The 22,700-nt window shown below is 31.4% G+C and overlaps 1 protein-coding gene and 1 long non-coding RNA gene across 3 annotated transcripts in view; both read left to right on the forward strand.

Annotated features, from left to right (window-relative positions):
• LOC145248149 (40-kDa huntingtin-associated protein-like) overlaps window positions 1-13,443 on the forward strand; it is a 48,324-nt gene extending 34,881 nt beyond the window's left edge. For both annotated transcript variants that reach the window (XM_080109970.1, XM_080109969.1), the window contains exons 10-13: window positions 2,067-2,158; window positions 5,358-5,439; window positions 6,645-6,691; window positions 11,763-13,443. In XM_080109970.1, the coding sequence (XP_079966096.1) occupies window positions 2,067-2,158; window positions 5,358-5,439; window positions 6,645-6,691; window positions 11,763-11,897 (356 nt within the window). In that variant the 3' untranslated portion in view covers window positions 11,898-13,443. The remainder of the gene's footprint in view (window positions 1-2,066; window positions 2,159-5,357; window positions 5,440-6,644; window positions 6,692-11,762) is intronic.
• Window positions 13,444-17,320: 3,877 nt separating this feature from the next.
• On the forward strand, window positions 17,321-21,203 carry LOC145248146 (uncharacterized). The gene is made up of 2 exons (XR_013863331.1): window positions 17,321-18,078; window positions 18,160-21,203. It is a non-coding gene; the product is annotated as an uncharacterized LOC145248146 (long non-coding RNA).
• The last annotated feature ends 1,497 nt before the right edge of the window (window positions 21,204-22,700 follow it).

Consider the following 22,700-nt stretch of genomic DNA (forward strand, 5'->3'; position numbering starts at 1 on the left):
GTAATTATTCTATACAAGTCCTAGAGATGACAAATTCTCAGTACTGCAGTTCTGTACAGGTTCCGGACTTTATAATGTTGCAGCCAAAGAGCAGAAGATCCTTCTCATATTGACACAAAGAAAACATATACGACATTGCTAAAAAGGTTTAATTTTTATGGAGTAATTCTGGTTTCTGATTGGTTGATAGCAGAACGTGAATTAATTTGATTCGGCAGTTCTTAGCAGCAGCGTTTATAAATAGAATCTCCCAATGAATGAGCTTTGGAAGATTGTCTGTGAAAACAACACAATTGCCAAAAGATAAACGTTTTATTATTTCTAATCGACACTTGGAAAAATCTCTGCTAAATGCAACCATTTCACTTGCAACATAAAGCCTTGCAAAGTATTTTATTCTTTTTTTTTTTTTTTTTTTTTTCAACTATTAAAAAAGATTAAAATGGTTGACTTCTTTACAAAAAAAATGCATTCTGGTGGATTTCGTTTTGTAATTAAATTATTTTTTAAATTTCATTCTGTTGCATTTTTGTATTTCAATAAATATTAATAGAAAAAGAAACAGAGAAGGTGCTCGTCTGAACTCCAATCTCTGGTCCCCCCTCACCAATCTTTCACGAAAAACACCCGTCTAGCTGAATCCACTGTGAAAAATTTCCCCCACTCTTTATCTGTGCCTAAATCAAAACGTGGATTCCATGAACAAAGCTTCTTTCTTAGAACTGCACGCCTGTGGAACTCTGTTCCGTCTGCCTGCTTCCCACCTGACTAAAACTTGGATGTGTTCAAGTCCAACGTTAACAAATTCCTAATGAACCGCCCCCTTAAGTAAACACTTCATCAAATCTCCACACTAACGTAATGTACTTGCAATAACTCTTATCCCTGAGTGGCTTCCGGGCCTTGATAAGTGGTGACCACTGTGTAAAAAAACAAAAAAAAAACAATGTAAGTTACGTTGACGCAGGAAATACATGCACACGTGAAGTTTGTCTCTTAATGTTATAAAGATGAGTAAATATTTTTTCATGGTAATTGTTTCAGACAAGGTGTGAAGCCACTTGTTGTAAAGAGCTAACAGGAATGAAAGATGATTGTCACAAATATTAGTGTTAGCCTTCATCTTGAAAAGACAAAGGCTATAAATAGAAGGAAAACAGTCAGCAAGTAAAGAGTTCCACAAACTTTCAGTATTTGAAAAGAAGCTACTGGAATAGAAAGCTGTATTACATCCATCCATCCAGCACAGCCATAGCCGAGATTGAACTCACTGCACGAATTTGTAGTGTAATTCAAATCTTGTTGGTAGCTGAATACTTGATGCTTTGCTAGGGCTATTAAGGGTATTTTTTATCGTGACGCTATCACTACATGGGATGCCTACCATGGCTTAAGAGAGTCCCATCTACCCTCGAGAGAAGAATAGATTGTGCCAGTTTTTCAACCTGGTATTTTACCTTGCAGTACATACAGCCTTCCCAAATGGTCACCCATCTGGTATTGGCCAGGCTCAACGTTGTTTAATTTCGCTGATCTGGCAAGGTGTGTCAACGTGATTGTGACATATTGTAATACAGCACCAGCTGTATTACAATGGGGTATACAAATAATGAATTGATAGACCACTAGACCAATGAGTCAAAGGAGCTTGAACAAAGGAAGCAGGAAATAGATCAGACAATTCTGAACAGTATATGTCATCATGGTGTTTATATTTATAAATAAAAAAAAAGACTGAGACTAGCAACATCATGTCTGTGAGAGAAGTTGTAGACGAAAAGAAGGGGTGGGACAAATCACATTACAGATACATTGTTGCACTTTATCAAGAAATAGGACGGAGATTCACAAGCTCAAATATGGCAAGTAAGGCATTTAACCATAAACTTTTTGCTTCAAACAAACTATGGTTTGTCTAAGTTTGCAGAAATAGTAAACAGATGTTCTAGCAGCCACCAAAAAAGCAAATCCATGCTAACCATAGAAACCTGCCTACAATGTCAAAAATGTTTTAATATTTTTTTTATTTTGTTAATCATTCATTAATCTCTGCTTCTATTTTGAAGGTACATCCTTAAGCAGTAAACCTGTCGGTGCATATAGTGATATTCTCGCTCGGTGTGAAGTAACTAGAGTCCTCCTTCTCATGTTATTACAGGTGAGTTATTATAAAAAAAAAAAGATGGAAAAAATATTCCTGTGTATTTTTTTTACCAAATTTTTTATTTTTATCGTAATTACTCCAGACAAGGCATGAAGCCACCTAATGTAAGGAGTAACAAAAAAAAAATATCATTCCAAGGTCCGAAAAAGTATTTTCTTTATAAAAATAAAACTACCTGTTTGTACAATATTTTCTTTGCCATGGATACCTACATCATACAGATTTTTATTTACTTATTTTTTTTTATTTTATTTTTTTTTTTTACTGGTGTACAATAAGAAGGGGGGGCGAATGAACTGGAATTGGATGACCTCGTCCTATGACGCAAGTCGGTTTATGGGTCAGACGTTGAATGGAGCAAAGTTCGGATGAACTTAAACCCTGACCGACAAAAATGAAACCCGGGAATAAGATGACGTAATTCGGCCGCAAATAAGACCAAATGCAAACATCAACAGGGTCAGAATGTGGGTCGATTACGTAAATCGGTTAACGGGAAAATTCATAAAAAGCAATCATAAACAAGTCAAGGGAGAGAGAGAGAGGTGACAGCAGAGAAGGACAGACGACGCTCAACTGCCTGTCACGGTCGCAACCACACCCTTCCCGCCACCCTCTCCTTCCTTCACCGCCGTATTGATGTGTATATGTTGTTATTAAATAAATCAAATTGTTTTATAACAAAGCGTCTCGTTATTCATAGATAGATGAACAGCGGTGATTCCATTCACTAGACGAGTTACAACAACATATGCATATATGCACAAACAAACTATCTCTATCTATCGAGATATTCAAAAATCTCGGATAGCTAGAATATAGACGGTGCTAACAAAATAGACGTCACGGCCATATCACCCAGTATATAACACTGGAGGCATAATTCTAGAGAAGTGCCAAACTAGAAAAACTGTTAACTTAAACTAATGACAACTTTGGAGTTTTTTTTTAATTATTATTAGGACATTTTTTAAATTAATTTTAATAAAGTGTTTTTTGCTCATTAAATGATTTGAATAAAATTGTTTAAAACTAAAACTGAATGTAAACAATTACGCTTATTGGTGAAGTAAAAGAATCACAGTGTTATTTTTTTCAATGTCATACGTGCAACTTTTATACTCACTTCTTTTTTCCAAGACTAAATGTTCATTATATATATGCATGCATGTGACATACCTTAATTTGCTGTCTTTTCTCTTCTATTTCACGCTGTTTGTCTTCAATCATCTTATCTATTTAGTTAAATGAATAAAACTGCTTTCATACAGAAAGGACACAAGGAGACGTTTGCTGAGAGTTCCTTAAAGATTTTATTTTTGGAAAGCATTGATTCACACAGGAGAGAGAGAGAGACTTACGTTCTCTTAGCTAATTTATTATTTAATGTATCTTATTAAAATCTTTGGGTGACATGCAAACAGATCTTTGGGGTAACATTTCGTGTTTGATGATTATCAAAGTTTCTTATGGCATTATCAGTGGTGTGTCTCATGCGCTCTTCCACAAACAACTTAGATTATTGGCGATGTTTCTTGTTCGGCAGAGGTCCTGGATATGACCTTAAACTATATCCAGTGGTGAGGCCCTAGCTTGCGGGCTTTGGGGAGTGTGGAGCCACCCTTTAATTGCCATTGCTCCCAGGTCCACTCTGACCCAGAGTGGTAGTACCTGTTAGGGTTCCAACTATCACACTCAAGATGAGAACAGTAGTCCGATGAATACTAATACAGAAAAAAAAAGTGTTTAAAATTATAACATACTTTTTAAAAAAAAGTAACGTTTGAATGTGAATGACCACCGACAGACGATATCTGGTTTGATTGTTATGTTTTACAACATATAAACCCTTTTCGGGTTATTTAATATGAAATCCAGTTATTTTGGAAACAGTTTTTATGCTTCAAGTTCCTTATATCTTTAAATATTTATTTGTAAAGTTTGGTTTGGTTTGGTTTGGTTGTTTTGTTTCAGGTTATTTAATGCCAAATCCAGTTATTTTGGAAATAGTATCCATGTTGCATTCAGTTATTTTGTAGAAGGTTTTTATTCTTCAAGCTCTTTGTATTTTCAATCACTAGTTTGTGGTGTTTGGTTTGGTTGGTTTATAGTGAATTTTATTGTTTTTATTCCCTGCCCTGCAGAACATGAGTTTTGCAATGGGAGAGGGAAAAGGGTTACAGCATTAATGTTTGGTATATTTTAAGTTAGGAAACCAGTCAGGAAGTGGGGGAGATAGGAAGAGAAAGGGGAAATGAGAAGAAAGAAAAGGAGGAAAAGGTGGATTGTTGTTTATGTTTTTTGTTTTGCAGAGCATAAGTTTTGCAAAAGGAAGTAGAAAAACAAAAACCATCAATGTTAGGTGTGTTTTGTCTCAGGGAGCCAATATCTTCAGACAGCCTGATCTGATAGCACCAGTATCTTGTCTGACAATTTTGTTATATAGAAGTGGTCTTATAATCGGATTCTGTACTCATTTACTTTAGATTTAACATTTAATATTAGCACAGCAATATTATGTGTAACCAATTATGTGGGAGCAGACCAAACTCCAAGTATACCGAGCTGTAATTCTTACCATCCTCATGTATGCTTGTGAAACTTGGACTGTATATGCCAGACATGCCTCCGTAGATTGTTAAGAAACAAAGTGGCGAGACAGATATCAGACACAGAGTTCTAATCCAGTTAAACCTTCTGTCAGTAGACACCATGTTACAGCAGTGCCAGTGCATTAGGCAGGTCATATATACTGCATGCCTGATTCAAGGTTCCCAAAACAGCTCCTTTACGGTGAACTGTCCAAAGGAAAAAGACCCACAGGGGGACAGCAAAAATAGTTCAAGGACAATCTGAAGATCTCTCTCAAGCAGTTTGGTTTGTATTCTAACTCATGGGAAAAACTAACCCAAGATGATTGTTCCTGGCGTGCATAACTCACAAAGGGCCTCAATTGCTGAATCCGCATGAAATGAAGAATGCAAGAGAAAACATGACATTAGAAAAGACAGAGTTATCAACATCTCTGATACAGAATCATCCAATGTGTTCAACATGCAGGAAATACTTCAGAGCCCAAATCAGTTTAACAAGCCCACAGAACCATTGCATGATCATGGTCATCTTTGCAAGCAATGAATATCATCATCATATATAGCCAACCATTTTTATTACACTATTTTTTATATTGCAGCCAACTCCACAGCGAATCCGACCGGAACATGCGCAGACCTTGGAGAAATATGCGTGGGAGGCAAATGAAGAATCCTATGTTGGTTAGTTTAACTTTCTAGTTTTCTTTTTATTAACAACATTAAATTCTAGTTAAATTTCTTAATTCTCAAGAAAAGAAGTTAAGGTACTTATGCAGTATAAGAACAATGCTATCGACAGAATTGTCAGGGCGTTTTACAGAAAAAAGCCACCGAAACACTGAGCGTTTTAATCTTTATACAAAAATATCATAAAGAAAATATTTTGTTTGCTATCATTGTTTTATTACTTTAAAAAATCTAAATATTTATCTTGATTTGATCACAAAAGAAATCAAAGAATCATAAAAAGAAAAAAAATCATTAAATATTTTTAATTATTATCAGTTGTATCTTATTCAAAAAGTAAATATTTATTCATGAAACTTACCTTCCAGTGAATGTTTTTGTTTTCTTGATTTGAATTTTTAAGTTTTAATAAAGATAATCCAATAATTATTCAAGAATATTGTATTCATTTTTCAATTAACGTTTTCATTGAAATTGTTTTCATTTTTTAATTAATTTTTCATTGAATTAGTTTTGTACCTACAAACAATATATTTTTCATTGGAAAAACTGATAAGTATTTCACTTCATCACCTAAACCATCCAGACAATTCCAACTATATACTTATACTGCATAAGTACTGGCATTGCTTATGATTATTGCATCTTCTAACCTCGTTGTTAGCACAGTGAAAAAATAAAAAATTGCTGTCACCAAATATGACTAAATGATGCAATGTAAAAATTAGTCTTATATGCAAAAAAAGAAAAAGAAAGAAGCTTTTTTCTTTAAAAATTATGACTTTTTGAATGTTTAAAATGGAAATTGAAGACAAAAAAAATGATGCAATTTTAAAATGAATAAATGCATCATGAAACTAATAACTTTTTCGTTTTATAAAAAAATAGGCATTTATGCTAAATACCGGCTGTACTGAAATAGTAACATTATTTAGAATCCCATTCTTAGCATGGGGAGGGGAGAGGTTTTTTGTAATTATTTTGTACTTTTAACTAATGATTTAAAAACCCAAGATACCGTAAAAATTGAATTTAATTTGAAAATCCTATTTAAAAATTAGTATAGTCCGTATTCTGTATAAGTACCCCCTCCCCCACCAAAAAAAAAGTTTTACATTAAAAATAATGAAATTTAGAGAATGGAAATACAAAAGAAATGTCAGATCTTTAAGAATTTCTTCACATTTGTTTTTTTTCAGTAAATTTTCTTGATGAAGACATTTTCTTGTTGTTACAGTCTGTGGTGGTAAGTTACCAATTCCTTTTCCTTCTCTTACCCCTTTCCATTTGTGGAATATCTTTATCAAAAATCGATTCTTATCCAAAACTTCCCCTATATTAAAAGCAAAAAAAAAGATTTTTTTAATCTATATGATGTATGCACCCGTGATTGAATGAAAATGTCATATTCCAAAAATCATGTAAATTAATCAAGTAGTTTTATTTTTAACTAAGAAAATCAAATTTTATGAGTAAGCAAGGAGGGACTCACATGTCACCATCTTGAAAAAAACCCAAAGGGAGATAACTCAACAATTTAAACCTGCAAGATCAGCCTTGTAATGCCTACGATTTCCCACTAATTGCTTCAAATTGTTTAAAAATGATTTTCTTTATAAAAATACAACTACTTGATCAATTTATGTGATTTTGGGAATATGATCTTTCTTTCTGTCACAGGTACGTAAATTAAAGAGATTTTTCTTTTTCTTTTTTTTAATATAGGGGGTATTCTAGACAACCACCCAAAAATCTTTTATTATCATTGTATATGAAGGATCAAATTTCATTCAAGTCTAACTGAAATAAAGAAAGCCTTAACAATATAGTACACAGTGTCCATAAAGTTTAGACACATAGGTAAAGAAAAAACAAAGAAATCAGAATTAAGAATAACTCACTAGCTAGGAGGGTCCATCTCATAGAACCAACTAGAAATATATCATTCCAACGAAGCATCCATTGATTTAAATCAGGTTTCCAAAAGATGAAAGAAAGATTTGTATTGCAACTGATGAATATCCAATTATCCTATACGTCCAGACTTTATGAAGCTCCTGTGTGTTACTGTCAATGCCCCCCCCCCCACCCAAGTGTTAGGAAGTAAAGGAAAAAATGTATCAAAAAGGGAATAAATAAGTTTATCAGCAGAACAATGGAGAGGAAGTTATTCCCCAAAGTACATAAAAGAAAGCTGAACCGGGATTGTTGGTTAAGGTGTGGCAGAGATGGACACAAAAGACCGAACAATGGATCAGTCAATATATTTTAGATTTAGTTTTAAGAATGGTGATGAGTTTTGTTACAATTTACGATGGCTGGGAACATTGGTGGATAGTCCTTCGTCTATGAGTGAAGCGGCGACCCCTTTCATTGCTGACTTAAGCTTTCTTTTGTCTTCTTTGTCGATGCATCTTTCTATCTGCCTCCTAATCGCAAACTAACTCTATCTCCGATCAAATTCGACTGACTACCAAACTCCGACTCTAAATCCGACTGTCCAAAAATATCCTATGCTTTTATTTATATCATGGTGTATGTGTGGGGATGGTGACCCGCATGTGTTGTCAATGGAAATTAATGAGTTTGATATGTGTCACTGGTAACCCCTTTGATCTCTCTGCACTTACCTGACACAGGTAAGTAAGGTTCAAATCAGTACTGCGTTAACCACATTACTGACACACAATACAGACAGACATAGTTTGTTTTTTTTTACACAGTGATCACCACTTATCAAGGCCCGGAAGTCACTCAGGGATAAGGGTTATTGCAAGTACATTACGTTAGTGTGGAGATTTGATGCAGTGTTTACTTAAGGGGGCGGTTCATTAGGAATTTGTTAACGTTGGACTTGAAGACATCCTAGTTGTAGTTGTAGTGAATTTTACAAATGAGATTATTAGTAGTTTAAGTATGTACTGTTTTGGATTCCAAACATAATGGTGGCTTTTACTTTGTCTTACGGAGGATGAGTTCAATCATTATTCTTCTATTAATATTCTTAATTTTATTAGCATCTCAAGTTTTTTTAATCAAAGTTCAATGCAATTCTGTTTAATAGTAATAAAAAGTAAAAGAATAAAAGTTTTTAAAAAGTTTTTTCATAGCAGTCGCTCCGGACAAATCATGAAGCCACTTAATGTAGAGCGCTAATCATAATAATAAAGAGAGAGACAGGAAGGTAAAATCACATCAAGGAAAACAAAGGCTGAAAGAGACACTCACGACTCGCATTCAATCGTTTGGCTAGCCGAAAGTTCATGTGACCCTTGTCAAAATTTGCATTATGTAACTTAATTGCTATGTAGGGTCCCTATGTAACAAGTAGTCATAGAACAGTGAAATTTTTTTAATCTTTGAGAAAATGAAGACACAGCAGGACAACATTTTTATGTTTTTTCAAAAGTAATGAAATTTGATAATTCTATTTAATAGTAATAAAGAATAGAAATTAAACATTTATTTTATGGGAATCGCTCCAGACAACACATGAAGTCACTTAATGTAAAGAGATAATCATAATAATTAAAAAAGAAAGAGGAAGGTAGAATGATACTGAGACAAACTAAGACAGAATGAGACCCCACCACTAGTGTTCAATCTCTTGGATACGCTCCCCACAAGCTCTTCTAAAGCTTAATAGGAAAGAAAGGAGTTACAAGGCTGACAAAAAGTTCTATTTCCAAACTTGTTAAATGGCTGACCAGAAACTGGTATTTTATTGTGACAACACTAGAATGAAAGGGTGAAATATTTTTGCTTCTTGTCCAAAATTCACTTATCTTTATATTAAAAAGACAAAAACAAAGAAAAATTTACATGATAGAACAAAAATATATTCCAAAAATCACGTAAATTGATCAAGTAGTTTCATTTTTAACTAAGAAAATAAAATTTTATGAGTAACAGGAGTAACTGACACTTATCAGATCTTGAAAATAATCTGAAGAAATGAGAGATAATTCAACAATAATTCAAACATAAGATTTTTATTGTAATATTTACAGATTCCCCTGAATCGGTTAAAATGATTTTCTTTATGGAAATAAAACTACTTAGATCGATTTACGTGGTTTTTGGAATATGATATTTTTGTTTTGTCACCGGTATGTACATCATGCAAATATTTCTTTATTTTTATTGTTTAATAGAGAGGAAATTCTGAACAAAAACCAAATTTTTTATCCTTGAAGAAGCAACTACAGGTGTAACCCCACGTATGTCTCCCTCGTCAGATCACCGGCTCCCAATGTCATGTACCGTGGATTTTTTGTTCGACTGTTATTCTTTTCACCGGATCGTCCTTTTCCCGTTGACGACTGTCGATGAGAACACACGCGGTTCACAAAATAGAAATATGAACAAAGAAAGGAAAAACACAAACGCCAATGTTCACATATAAATTGACTGTTGGACGTGTGAGTGTGTGTGTGTCTTCCCCTGTTCTATCGATGTTACATTTGTCTATCTCTGTTTCACAATCAACTCTAAATGTCAAACTGTAGTCATTATCAACTCCCATATGACGTCTAGCGCATCTAGTTGTCAACTGACTGTTCAACTTCCATCCGCTCTCGAGTGCATCTCGATCTCAACTGTCTGTCCCCTCTACGTTGGCATCACTGGTCGCCCACCCCATCCTGGCTACCGGAAGCTGCCCTTCCCTGTTTAATCAGTAGGTTTCTATTGTTATGGTTGATTGTAGGATATTTCCGATTTATTTGTTTTTCTAAGCCATTTCCTATCCCTTTGTCTATTGTAGGATATTTCCGATTTATTTGTCTATTCCCCCCCCCCTCTAAGCACTTGGTGGCTCAAATCCACCCCAGGGCCACTTTATAGTATCACACAGGCAACATATCAACATATGGTGTTGTTCAGTAGTAATGGAACATTGAAAATTTTTTTCATGTTTGAAGACGCAGCAGGGTCAACATTTTTATGTTGTTCAAATGTAGTGAAAAGTTAAAGAAAAATTTTTAATTCTTGAAGAAACATGTCTCTGTCTTTCTCTCTCACTCTCTTTCCTCCCATGGAAAATGGTGGCAAATCTAAAAAGATACAAAGTGCCTTGAATAAGTTTCCAGACTTTTTTTCATATGGGCACGTTTATTGATATGAAACATATGAAACTCTAGTCCCCTTTGAAGTAATCTCCTCCGGCTGCAATGCACTTGTTGTACCGTTTCAAGAGCTTCTGGAAAGTCCCATGGAAGTCCTTTTGTATGAGCGTGTCAATGACTCTCGTCACAGCCTCTTTCATCTCCTCAATTGTCTCATAACAACAGCCTCTAAGGTTTTCCTTAAACTTAGGGAATAACCAAAAATTCACAAGGAGCAAGGTCTGAACTATGGGGAGGGTGAGAAACTGTCTTGATGGCCATCTTGGTGAAATAGTCTGTGACACGGATGGAGTATTCTTAGGACAAATTTTACACAAATCTTCCACATCTTCAGTTCCTTGCAAATAATTGTCATCAAACTCTGCACTTATTGTCTCTATAGACACACAACAGTCCTTATCCATGAAATTCTTTATTTGGCCAATCAACTTTAGTGTTCTGACTTCTTTACTCCTCCAACACCTCTCATCATGCCTCACAGACTTCGTGCATTCCTTGAATCTCCTATGCTATTCAAAAACTGATGCTCTATTCATGCAAGATAGTCCAAAAGCAATCTGAAGTATTCCATACATTTCTGTGTCATTTTTTCTAAGTTTAAAACAAAATTTTATTACATATCGTTCTTCTAAAGTGTCCTCATGTCCAGATTGCACTTTTGAAATTCACCAGCTGTGACAATCAGGCTTTAGTAGCGTGTATTCCAATTTCTGCTGTAGCTGTTCATTTGAACCTGAAATCATAAAAATTGGTCAGTCCTCTCATAAGATGTAAAGCAATGAAATGCTTAATTTTCAAGAGTCTATGATCACTTAAGTTAAGCAACATTAAACTTGGTCAGTACTAAATGGGTGACCATTTGGGACTTCTAGGTGCTCTATGTGCTCTCCGCTTATCTCGGCCTGGACTTCTCCTTGCCACTTGACTCAAACAGTGCTGATTTAGGAGAGGTGTGGTTGGGGATTGGCAACCCTTGCCTCATAATTTCATGCACAGCTGCCCCTACAGGGGGTATCCTTTGTCTTTCGAGACTGAACGGAGGCATCGATGACAATTTTAAATGCCTATACAAAAAACGTCTGGAAACTTATTGAAGGCACCTCATAGTTAATTCATGATAGATCGTATTCTGCAGAATACAAATAAACTTTTTGAATGATGGATTTGATATGTTTTGTTTTTTGTTTTCAGATGGCTTGCCAGTCCAGAGATCTTGATTCTTTGCGTTCATTGCAAGTGGAATTATGGGCCGCAATGTCGCCAGAGCAGAACCAGTTGCTGCATTTGATTATAGAAGAATTAAGCTACTTGAATTTTAACCTTTAACCTTAAACCTTTTCTGGGGAGAGACAAATCCATTGAGGAACACATTCCAGTTGACGTTTACATTCTTTTCACTTAAAATTTCAATATCTTATTCAGAATATCATGCATGGAAAAAAAAATTGATAAACACTCAAGTTTTGAAAAAAAAAATTGTTTCATGTCAAGAATTCACCCTATGTTAAAAAACAAAAATAAAGAAAATTCTGTATTATGTATATACCTTTAACAAAACGAAAATATCATATTCTAAAAATCACATAAATTGATCAAGTAGTTATATTTTTATAAATTAAATAATTTTTAAACAGATAATGGGAATTCATAGGCATTAACAAGTATGAATTATTGCTAAGTAATCTCGCGTTATTTCTTAATGATTTTCAAAATGGCAGGCGCGACAGTCATTCTTCAGATACTCATAAAATTTTATCTCACTGTTTAAAAATAAAACCACTTAAGCAATTTACATGATTTTTGGAGTATAATATTTTTGTTTTATCAAGGATATGTACATAATACAGGTTTTTCTTTCGTTTTTTTATAGGGGGAATTCTGGACAAGCAACAAAAAATCGTTATACATAATCGGATGATTATTTATAATCATATTGTCATAAAAGATTTTTTTTTGCTGTTGATATAATCCACATTTTGGCATCAGGTACCTTAATAGTGATAAATTCTTCAAATTTTTATGTGTAGCATCGAGAACGAATGATGGCTGATCATCCCGTATACAATGACTCTCAACTAACAAGGAATAAAAGTGCTTCTTTATTATTGGTAATAATTAATAATCACCTTCCAAGTAAAAACGCCTTGGTGTACTTGCATGTTATGCTGAAATAAACAAAACAACTGAAAATTAGAAAAAAATGATTGAATCACAATTTGCATAAAACTTTTAGTACTTGTACAGTTTAATCAAGACATTCAAAAATGAAAATATCAAAAAAAAAAAAAAGGTTATATTGTACGTATCCATTTTGAATTGAAGATCTCCGAAAAAAAAATTTCATTTAATTTGATCAAGTAGTTTTTTTTTTTTTTTTTTTTTTTTTTTTTTTTACAGCGGAAAAACACGTTCATATGAGAGCGTGTTGAAGTCAGCCATTATGGAATTTGTTAAACACGCCACGGGGAGATAACTCAATGTAAAGCGCCAACACTCCCTCCCCATCTTTAATACTGGCTTTTCTTCCTAAAAATCGAACCTTTTGCTCGGTATCGTAACAAATTGTTTTTTTGTTTTTTTTATTTGCTGTAAAAAAAAACTACTTGATGAAGTTAAGTGAAATTTTTTTTGGGAGAACTTTGTTCCATGACGGATACGTATAATATAACTTTTTTTCGATATTTTCATTTTTTAATGTCTTGATTAAACTGTATAAGTACCAAATTTTTTATTAAAAATAAACATTGGTTTTATCATATTTTCACAATCCTCCATTGATAACAGCAGCAGTACCGGATGTTCCCATGAAGCAGGGGAGATAAGTAATTTTTACATTCAAGTAATTAAAAATAAATAATGTGATATGATAAAATTGCAGTTTAGGATAAAATTGATTTTGGTACTAGTGCATATTACGAACCAAATTTCTGTAAATGTCTGCTCGGTTTTGCCCAGCAGCTGACATAAACTGCCGGAAGATGTTGAATGCCGCCGAGCAAATCTTAAAAATGCTAGGAAACAGAAATTAACAATATTCATCAGATAGAAATTACAATTTGAAAAAAAAAAATAGAAAAACAAAAAAAAATATAACAACAATAAGTTTTATGAATAAATATTTTATTTTTTTGTGTAAATAGGTAAAAACTTTTTTTTTTTCTCGTGTGATTAAAAACTAAATTTTTTTGAAAGGAGATTAATTCTTCCAATCGGTAACATTATGTTTGAAGCCCAACCTAGATTGTGTTCAGATATTTTTTGTGGCTATATCCTGCACCTCTTGCTCTGGTGTCTGTACTAACATGTCAAACATAGTTAGATTAATTGCTGTGTGCTGCTCCATGATTTAAAGTTAATAACAAAAAATGTTTCTTCCTTTTCTTTCAATTTATCAAAAATCGTCTGCTCAACTTCTTGTACAGGGTTTGCACAAGTTTGAAAAGTCCTTGAATTTTTACTTTTGCTTTGAAAAGGCTTTATTTCTAATAAAAAAAAATCTTTGAAAACATGCAAAATGTCCCGAAAAGGCCTTAAAAATCATATTTTTTTATGTCCAGTAAAAATTTGTGTTGCAGTATCAACAATATAATCGAAATAAATACTATTAAATTATTTTTTAGGTATTAATAAAAAATACTATTAAACTATTTTTTAAATGTTGAAAATAAAATCGAAATACATTGTTCTGAAATTTCATCATATTATTGTGGAATCAAGAGTTATATCCCTTTATCACAAAACTACCTGATGTTTTCCATATAGTAACACTGGGTAGTTCTGTAATAAAGGGATGTAACTCTTGAAATTAAAAGTTTAAAAGTAAAATGAACACAGTGTAGACCAATTTACAATGGGGAAAATAACATTTAATTGCGCTTGGTTGGCCAAATATAAATGGGTCGGGGAATGTAAATATTATTGTCAAAAGGCATATTGTTTTGTATGTAAATAAAAATAACTTTTCCTGTCGTCAATTAAGTTTTTTTTATATCATGCATTAAATTTTGTTTTGAAAACTTGAATTTTGTCTGGCAAAGGCCTTGAAAAACTTTGAAAAGTCCTTAAAATGGACATTTTCGAATCTTGTTATAAATTAATCACATTTGTTGCCACATTCTGATTGGCTATCAACTTGACCATCACTCGGCATATTCCAGCAGTTTGCATAAGTTTCTGGTCCAACCCAACCAGACATTTACAGGAAGCCAGTCCGCAACACGCATTAGTAGCGTTGATTTTTACTTGTAATTAATCTTATATTCGTTCATTTTCTCATTTTTTGGTTATTTTACTGATTTCTGCATAACATTTACTTGAAATGCAGTTTTCAATTGTGACCAATAGTAAAGAAGCAGCAGATTAAATAATTGGAAAACAAAAAAATATGATGATAAAAAATAAATGAAATATGATAAACAGTTGTCAAGATAACAAAATTTTATTGAGTGAAAGAAATATGATAAGCAGTTGTCAAGATAAAATTTTATTGAGTGAGAGAAAGTGTTGGATTGTTATCGTGTTAGCAGTTGAGTGCATAGTTCATTTAAGGAAAATGTGCTGTGTTGCACTGGTATTATGTGTTGACAATCTTCTGATGTTGATGTTGATAATGTTCATCATTTGCTGATAATTTGCATTCATTCAAGTGGTGTCCTGCTTGGTACAGGCATTGATGGTTACGGCTCTCCATCTCTATATCTCTCTCTCTCTCGAGGCATTCATGAATTCATTGTTGCTCATTTTTGATGTTGCCCAGGTGTTCAGATTGTCAACATATGTTTTTTTCTATCGTCCACATTGCTATCTTCTTTGGTTTATTCTTTGCTGGTTGTCAGAACTCTATTCACGCTGTTTCTCAAATAAAGAGTTTGATATATTGCCATAGCTTTCTTGGCAGTTGTACAAACAGTAGGTTGCAGTTTCTTTCTGTCCAAGCAATACCTATACTGGGAATTTGTTCTGACCATTATACCCAAAGGTATCTTCTGCTCAGCACAACAAAGTACGAAACCATAAACAGAATTATTTCTGTTTGCTTCCGTATTACATCACCTGCTTTCCATGACCTCACAGTACCCTGATCAGGAGGCTGGGGTGGATTCTCAATCATACCCAAGGGTCTTCCACAAACTAGCAGAGGGAAGGAGGCACCTTACTTTTCCTTTGACAGTCCTGCTACCCATAATTTGCATAAGATACTGATTTCCCCAGTAATTGCTGTGACAGAGATCAAGCCTTTTGTTAGAGGGAATGTACAAGTTTAATTCACACGAAGGATGGCTAACTTGTTGGCGTTGGTGTGACAGTCGATTTAGCCATTACTTTGACTTTGCTTTTATAGACTTGTCTCATAGACAGTTCTAGAATCAACTATTTTTTGGCATACATGCATTTGGTTGGTCAAGCTGTGTAGTTGGTTAACTTGCCTTTGTACATTTCATTTTGTGTTTCTCTTGTCAGCTTAACAAGATCTCAATTTACAGATCAGGCTGTCTGAAGGTACCGGCTTCCCGACCTAAAATGCACCAATGTTATGATGTTATTGTTTTTTCTTTCCCTTCAAAAAACTCAATCATGTTTTGCAAAGTTAAAAACAAAAACGACAATTTTCCTCGACAAAACGACCAAACCAAACACCATGAATAAATATTTGAAGATATCAAGAACCTGAAGCATAAAAATGTCACCAAAATGACCTGATTCAGCATTAAAGAACCAGAAAAGGATGATATGCCACAAAACAAAACAGCTAAATGAACCAATTTTCCATAACAAACAAGGAATTTTCTTTTTAAAATTTTCTTCAATACTTGTACAGTATTATAGATGTCAGCTATTTTTATTAGCTCTGTAGTAAAATAGAGCACCATTTGATGACTGTGCATGAAATTTCAGAGGTTCTTTTATTTTAGAAATAAGAAAATATTTAGAAAAAAAAAATACTAAAGTTTCAAATAGCTTATTTCTAAATGAATGGGAAAAATTTACATAAGAACAAATAATTCATTTGATGTATAATATAAATTTACATAAGAACAAATAATTTATTTGATGTATTATATAAATTTACATAAGAACAAATAATTTATTTGATGTATTTTGTAAATTTACATAAGAACAAATAATTCATTTGATGTATAATATAAATTTACATAAGAACAAATAATTTATTTGATGTATAATATAAATTTACATAAGAACAAATAATTTATTTGATGTATCATATAAATTTACATAAGAACAAATAATTTATTTGATGTATCATATAAATTTACATAAGAACAAATAATTTATTTGATGTATTATATAAATTTACATAAGAACAAATAATTTATTTGATGTATCATATAAATTTACATAAGAACAAATAATTTATTTGATGTATCATATAAATTTACATAAGAACAAATAATTTATTTGATGTATTATATAAATTTACATAAGAACAAATAATTTATTTGATGTATCATATAAATTTACATAAGAACAAATAATTTATTTGATGTATTATATAAATTTACATAAGAACAAATAATTTATTTGATGTATAATATAAATTTACATAAGAACAAATAATTTATTTGATATATCATATAAATTTACATAAGAACAAATAATTTATTTGATGTATTATATAAATTTACATAAGAACAAATAATTTATTTGATGTATCATATAAATTTACATAAGAACAAATAATTTATTTGATGTATTGTATAAATTTACATAAGGACAAATAATTTATTTGATGTATAATATAAATTTACATAAGAACAAATAATTTATTTGATGTATCATATAAATTTACATAAGAACAAATAATTTATTTGATGTATTATATAAATTTACATAAGAACAAATAATTTATTTGACGTATCATATAAATTTACATAAGAACAAATAATTTATTTGACGTATCATATAAATTTACATAAGAACAAATAATTTATTTGATGTATTATATTAAAATAAAAATAATCCTTGAATAAAAAAAAGGATTTAAAAAAGGACAATCAATTCATGAAATGTTCTTTGACGAAGCAATATGACTTAAATTCTAATGAGTATATCAGAAAGATTGGGTTGTTCTATTGTTTGATATTGATATCTCACTTTGATGCAACATATGTTTACATCTTTATAAATATAACGGATATTAAAAAAGAGTTACATTTTTGGAAATAAAATTGAACAAGTTAATTTTAAGAAAATTTATAGAATAATAGGTTCACAAAGTGTCCAAATGTTTTAAAATAGTGACCATTTTTTTACTGCTGTACTGTTATTGATAATACAATTGGGAATATTACATTTACATTCTTTATAGAATTAAAATTTAAAATAACATCAAAACAACCTGATTTGATCTGAATTCTTAGATAAAGACTGATAATTTGTATTATTTGGATTACATGAAACAATAAAATGTTCCAATAATGGTTGAGATACAATAAAGCCGAATAAAATCTTCCACTAATGCTTGAGATGCTATAAAACACAATAAAATGTTCCAATAATACTTGAAATACATTAAAACCCAATAAAATGTTCCACTAATGCTTGAGATGCTATAAAACTCAATAAAAAGGTTCCAATAATGCTTGGAATACAATAAAACACAATAAACTGTTCCAATAAAGTTTGAGATGCTATAAAACTCAACAAAATGTTTCAATAATGCTTGAAATAGAATAAAACCCAATAAACTGTTTCATTAATGCTTGAGATGCTAAAAAATAATAATAAAATATTCAAATAATGATTAACATACTATAAAATCTAATAAAATGATCCAATAATGCTTGACATACTATAAAAACCAACAAAATGCTTCCCTAATGCTTAAGATGCTATAAACCCCCCAAAATGTTCCAAAAATAATTGAGATAGTATAAAACCTTATAAAATGTTTGAATAATGCCTGAGATGCTATAAAACACAATAAAAAATTCCAATAATACTTGCGATACTATAAAACAATAAAATAATCCAAAATTCCTTGAGATGCTATAAAGCACAAAAAAATGTTCCAATGCTCCAGATGCTATAAAACCCTATATAATGTTCTAATGATAATCGAAATACTATAAAATCCAACAAAACACTTCACTAATGCTTGAGATGCTATAAAACTCTAAAAAAATGTAGTAATGATGATAAAATACTATAAAACCCAATAAAATGTTCCAAAAAATGCTTTAGCTGCTATAAAACCCACAAAATGCTTCACTAATGCTTGAGATGCTATAAAACCCAATAAAATGTTCCAATAATACTTGAGATGCAATAAAACCTAATAGAATGTTCCAATAATGCTTGAAATGTTTAAAAACCCAATAAAATGATCTAATAATGATAGACTTACCATAAAACCCAATAAATGCCCCACTAATGCTTTGCATGCTATAAAACCTAATAAAATGTCCCAATAAAGCTGGCCGTACCATAAAATCCAATAAAATTTTCAGTAATGCCTGAGATACTATAAAACCCAATGAAATGTGTTAATCATGCTTGAGATGCTACAAAACTCAATAAAATATACCAATAACCATTAAACTACTATAAAGCCAAATACACGCTTCCATTAATGCTTGACATACAATAAAATCAAATAAAATGTTCCAATAATGCTTGTGATGCTATAAAACCCAATAAAATGCCACACTTGTGTTTAAGATGTTATAATACCTAATAAAAAGCCACACTAATGCTTAAGATGCTATAAAACACAATAAAATGTTCCAATAATGCTTGACATACAATTAAACCCAATATAATGCTTCGCTTATGCTTGAGATCCTATAAAACTCAATAAAATGTTCCAATAATTCTTGTCATGCAATAAAAGCCAATAAAATGTTCTAAGTGCTATAAAACATAATAAAATGATCCAATAATACTAGACCTATCATAAAGCTCAAAAAAAATTTAAACTAATACTTGAGATACTATAAAACACAATAAAATGTTCCAAAAATGCTTAAAAAGCTATAAAGCCCAATAAAATTTTTCACTAACCTTAAGATGCTATAAAACCTAATAAAATGTTCTAATAATGCTAGAAGTACCTTAACACCCAATATAATGTTCCAATAATGCTTGAGATGCCATAAAACCAAAAATCAGTATTGCTATACATACTATAAAATCAGTATTGCTATTACTATAAAATCCAATAATAATTTTACTCTAATGCTTGAGGTGCTATAAAACAATGTTCCACTAATACTAGACGTACCATAAAATCCAATAAAATGTTCCAATAATGCTTGAGATGCTATAAAACCCCACAAAATACTTCACTAATGCTTGAGATGCTATAAAACCCAATAAAATGTTCTTGCAATGCTTGAGATGCTATAAAAGCCAATAAAATGTTCCAATAATAATAGACTTGCAATAAAAACCAATAAAATGTTCCAATAATGCTTGACATATAACTCAACAAAATGCTTAACTAATGCTTAAGATGGAATAAAACCCAATAAAATGTTTCAATAATGCTAGATGCTCATAAAACCCAATAAAATTTTTGACTTATGATTCAGATGCTATAAATTGCAATAAATGTTTCAATAATGCTTGAGATGCTATAAAATGCAATAAAATGTTCCAGGAATGACTGAAATACTATAAAACCCAATAAAATGTTTCAATAATGCTTGAGATGTTATAAAACGCAATAAAATGTTCCACCAATACTAGACGTACCACAAAACCCAATAAAATGTTCCAATAATGCTTCAGATACAATAAAAACCTAATAAAATTTTCCAATAATGCTGGACATACCATAAAATTTAATAAAATTTTACACTAATGATTGAGATGCTATAAAACCTAATAAAATTTTCCAATAATGCTGGACGGACCACAAAATTTTTCACTAATGATAGAGGTGCCATTAAACCACATAAAATGTTCCAATAATGTTTGAGATGCCATAAAACCCAATAAAATTTTCCAATAATGATTCAAATGCTATAAAACCCAATAATCAAACATAATTTTATGCATTAATGTGTCATAAAACAGTAAATACTTCAATAGGTTATAAAAAAACAAAAAAAAAAAAAACACAGTTCTATCATAAAACTTATGAAACACCATAAAATAAAAAATGCTGATTTTTGAGATAAAAAAAAAACATTAGTAATTGCAGTAAGCACAATTTTGATACAGATTTTTCTTATTGCTTTGGAATATATGAAGGGCATTCAATAAATAATGTCCTTGACCCACTTCCAGTTGTCTGGTCTAGCTGGAATGTTGCATGTGCAATGATTTATGGGTTATATATCAAATGACAGCTGTGACATAATTCTGGTTTCTGAACACCCTCTTGTTATATTTCATAATTTAGTTGAGACAAACAATTATTTTGTTTTTGTATTTGAGGTTAACTAAACTGCCAGAGTGACTGTTTCATAGTGGAGGATTTTAATGGCAGTCAGATTTGTACATGATCAGTGATGCAATTGTAAGACTTTTGGAGTATCCGTGCCGAACATTTGGACAATTTAAACAAAATAATGACACTCTTTTTTTTTTTTTTTTCAGGCTTTGTAATTATGAAGAATCAGTCAGAATTGTAATATTTACATATAATAATAATATGTTGAAGCATGTCATGTTTGTATGTTTTCATTTTCTCACAGATTTAAAATTTAAAAAAAAGATGTGATCAACAAAGATGCTGATTAATGATTAATCTGATGTTGCTAAAGTAAATAATTCAGATTTTAAAATGAATTGTTCTCAAATCAAAATATATCGCCCTGTTAACTAAAGTACAATTTTAAGTATATACATTTCAAAAAGTGATTTTGGTGCTTGTCTACAATAGGGCCTAAAAAAATTTTTTTTTCAAGAAAAATCTTTAAAAATCTTTATAATGTATGTACCTGTCACTGCACAAAGATGTTATATTCCAAAAATCATGTAAATCGATCACATAGTTTTTTTTTTTTATTCAAGAAAATCAAATATTATGACATTTTTTTTATGGGAGAAAAACTTGACACCATGTTTATTTTGAATCATACACTGCTAGCGACACCTCTTGGGAATCATGGGAATGTAGGATTTAACAAGGGCAGACAATCGACTTTTCACCCTCTAGAAAAAATCCTTTAAAATTAACACATTTATGGCTTTTCAGGGATGCTGAAAACGAAAATAATGTTAACAATTCAAGCAAACGAGTAGTTTCCAAGATATGAAGAAATGTTACTTTAAAAAAAGTGGGGGTTCACTTTTCTATAATAATTTACCTTATGACCACCTGTTTGTTTAAGAAAAAAAGTCTCTCCCATTTTTCCATTGTATGGACGCCCAGCGCAACGGAAACCCCACAACATCATTATACTATCTTTAGACAGAGCAGATACTACTATTGGATCCTAGCCAAAAAAAACAAGAAGATATATTTTAATTTCACATACGGCCCAAAACCAACATCATTTTTTTTTTTTTTTTTTTTTTTTACATTGTGTCTTTGATGATCGGGAGATTATATTTATTAAAAAGGAGGATAAATGCTACAAACATTAAATTAGTTTATCTTTATACCAATTTAATGTTTGTAGTATGTTATCACTTTCTATCCTCCTTTTTAATAGATAGGATCTCCCGATCGAATAATTTAATAATCTAGAAATCGTGACATACATACGTATGTTAAAAGTACTATGATATTATTTATTTTAATACTCCTAAGGATTCTCACATTCATTTCCTCCTTCGTGGTACAGGTTCGAGCCTGCCTGCCTACTACCACTTTTTTTTTTTTTTTTGCTCAATACATACCTCCAAACACCCGGGCAATGCCGGGCACCCAGGCTAGTTTCCTTATAAATGCTAAAACTTTAAAGAAAATAAGAACCTGATGACTATTGCTATTTCAAAATCCACTACATTTATTCATTAATTTAAAAAAATAAATAAATAAATAACAAAATAAACAACAGTAAAAAAAAGTTAACAAAAAAATATATTACAAAATAATTTCTCTTAAACCAACCAAGATGAATCTTATTAGCTATTTATTATTTTCTACAATGAAAACAAATGAACCTTAATCCTACTGATAATTTTTAATCAAATGAAATTTTTGTAATTATGTGG

This window comes from Euprymna scolopes, chromosome 26 (genome assembly GCF_053919585.1).
Source record: "Euprymna scolopes isolate OS-2025 chromosome 26, ASM5391958v1, whole genome shotgun sequence".
NCBI classification, from domain to species: Eukaryota; Metazoa; Mollusca; class Cephalopoda; order Sepiida; family Sepiolidae; genus Euprymna; species Euprymna scolopes.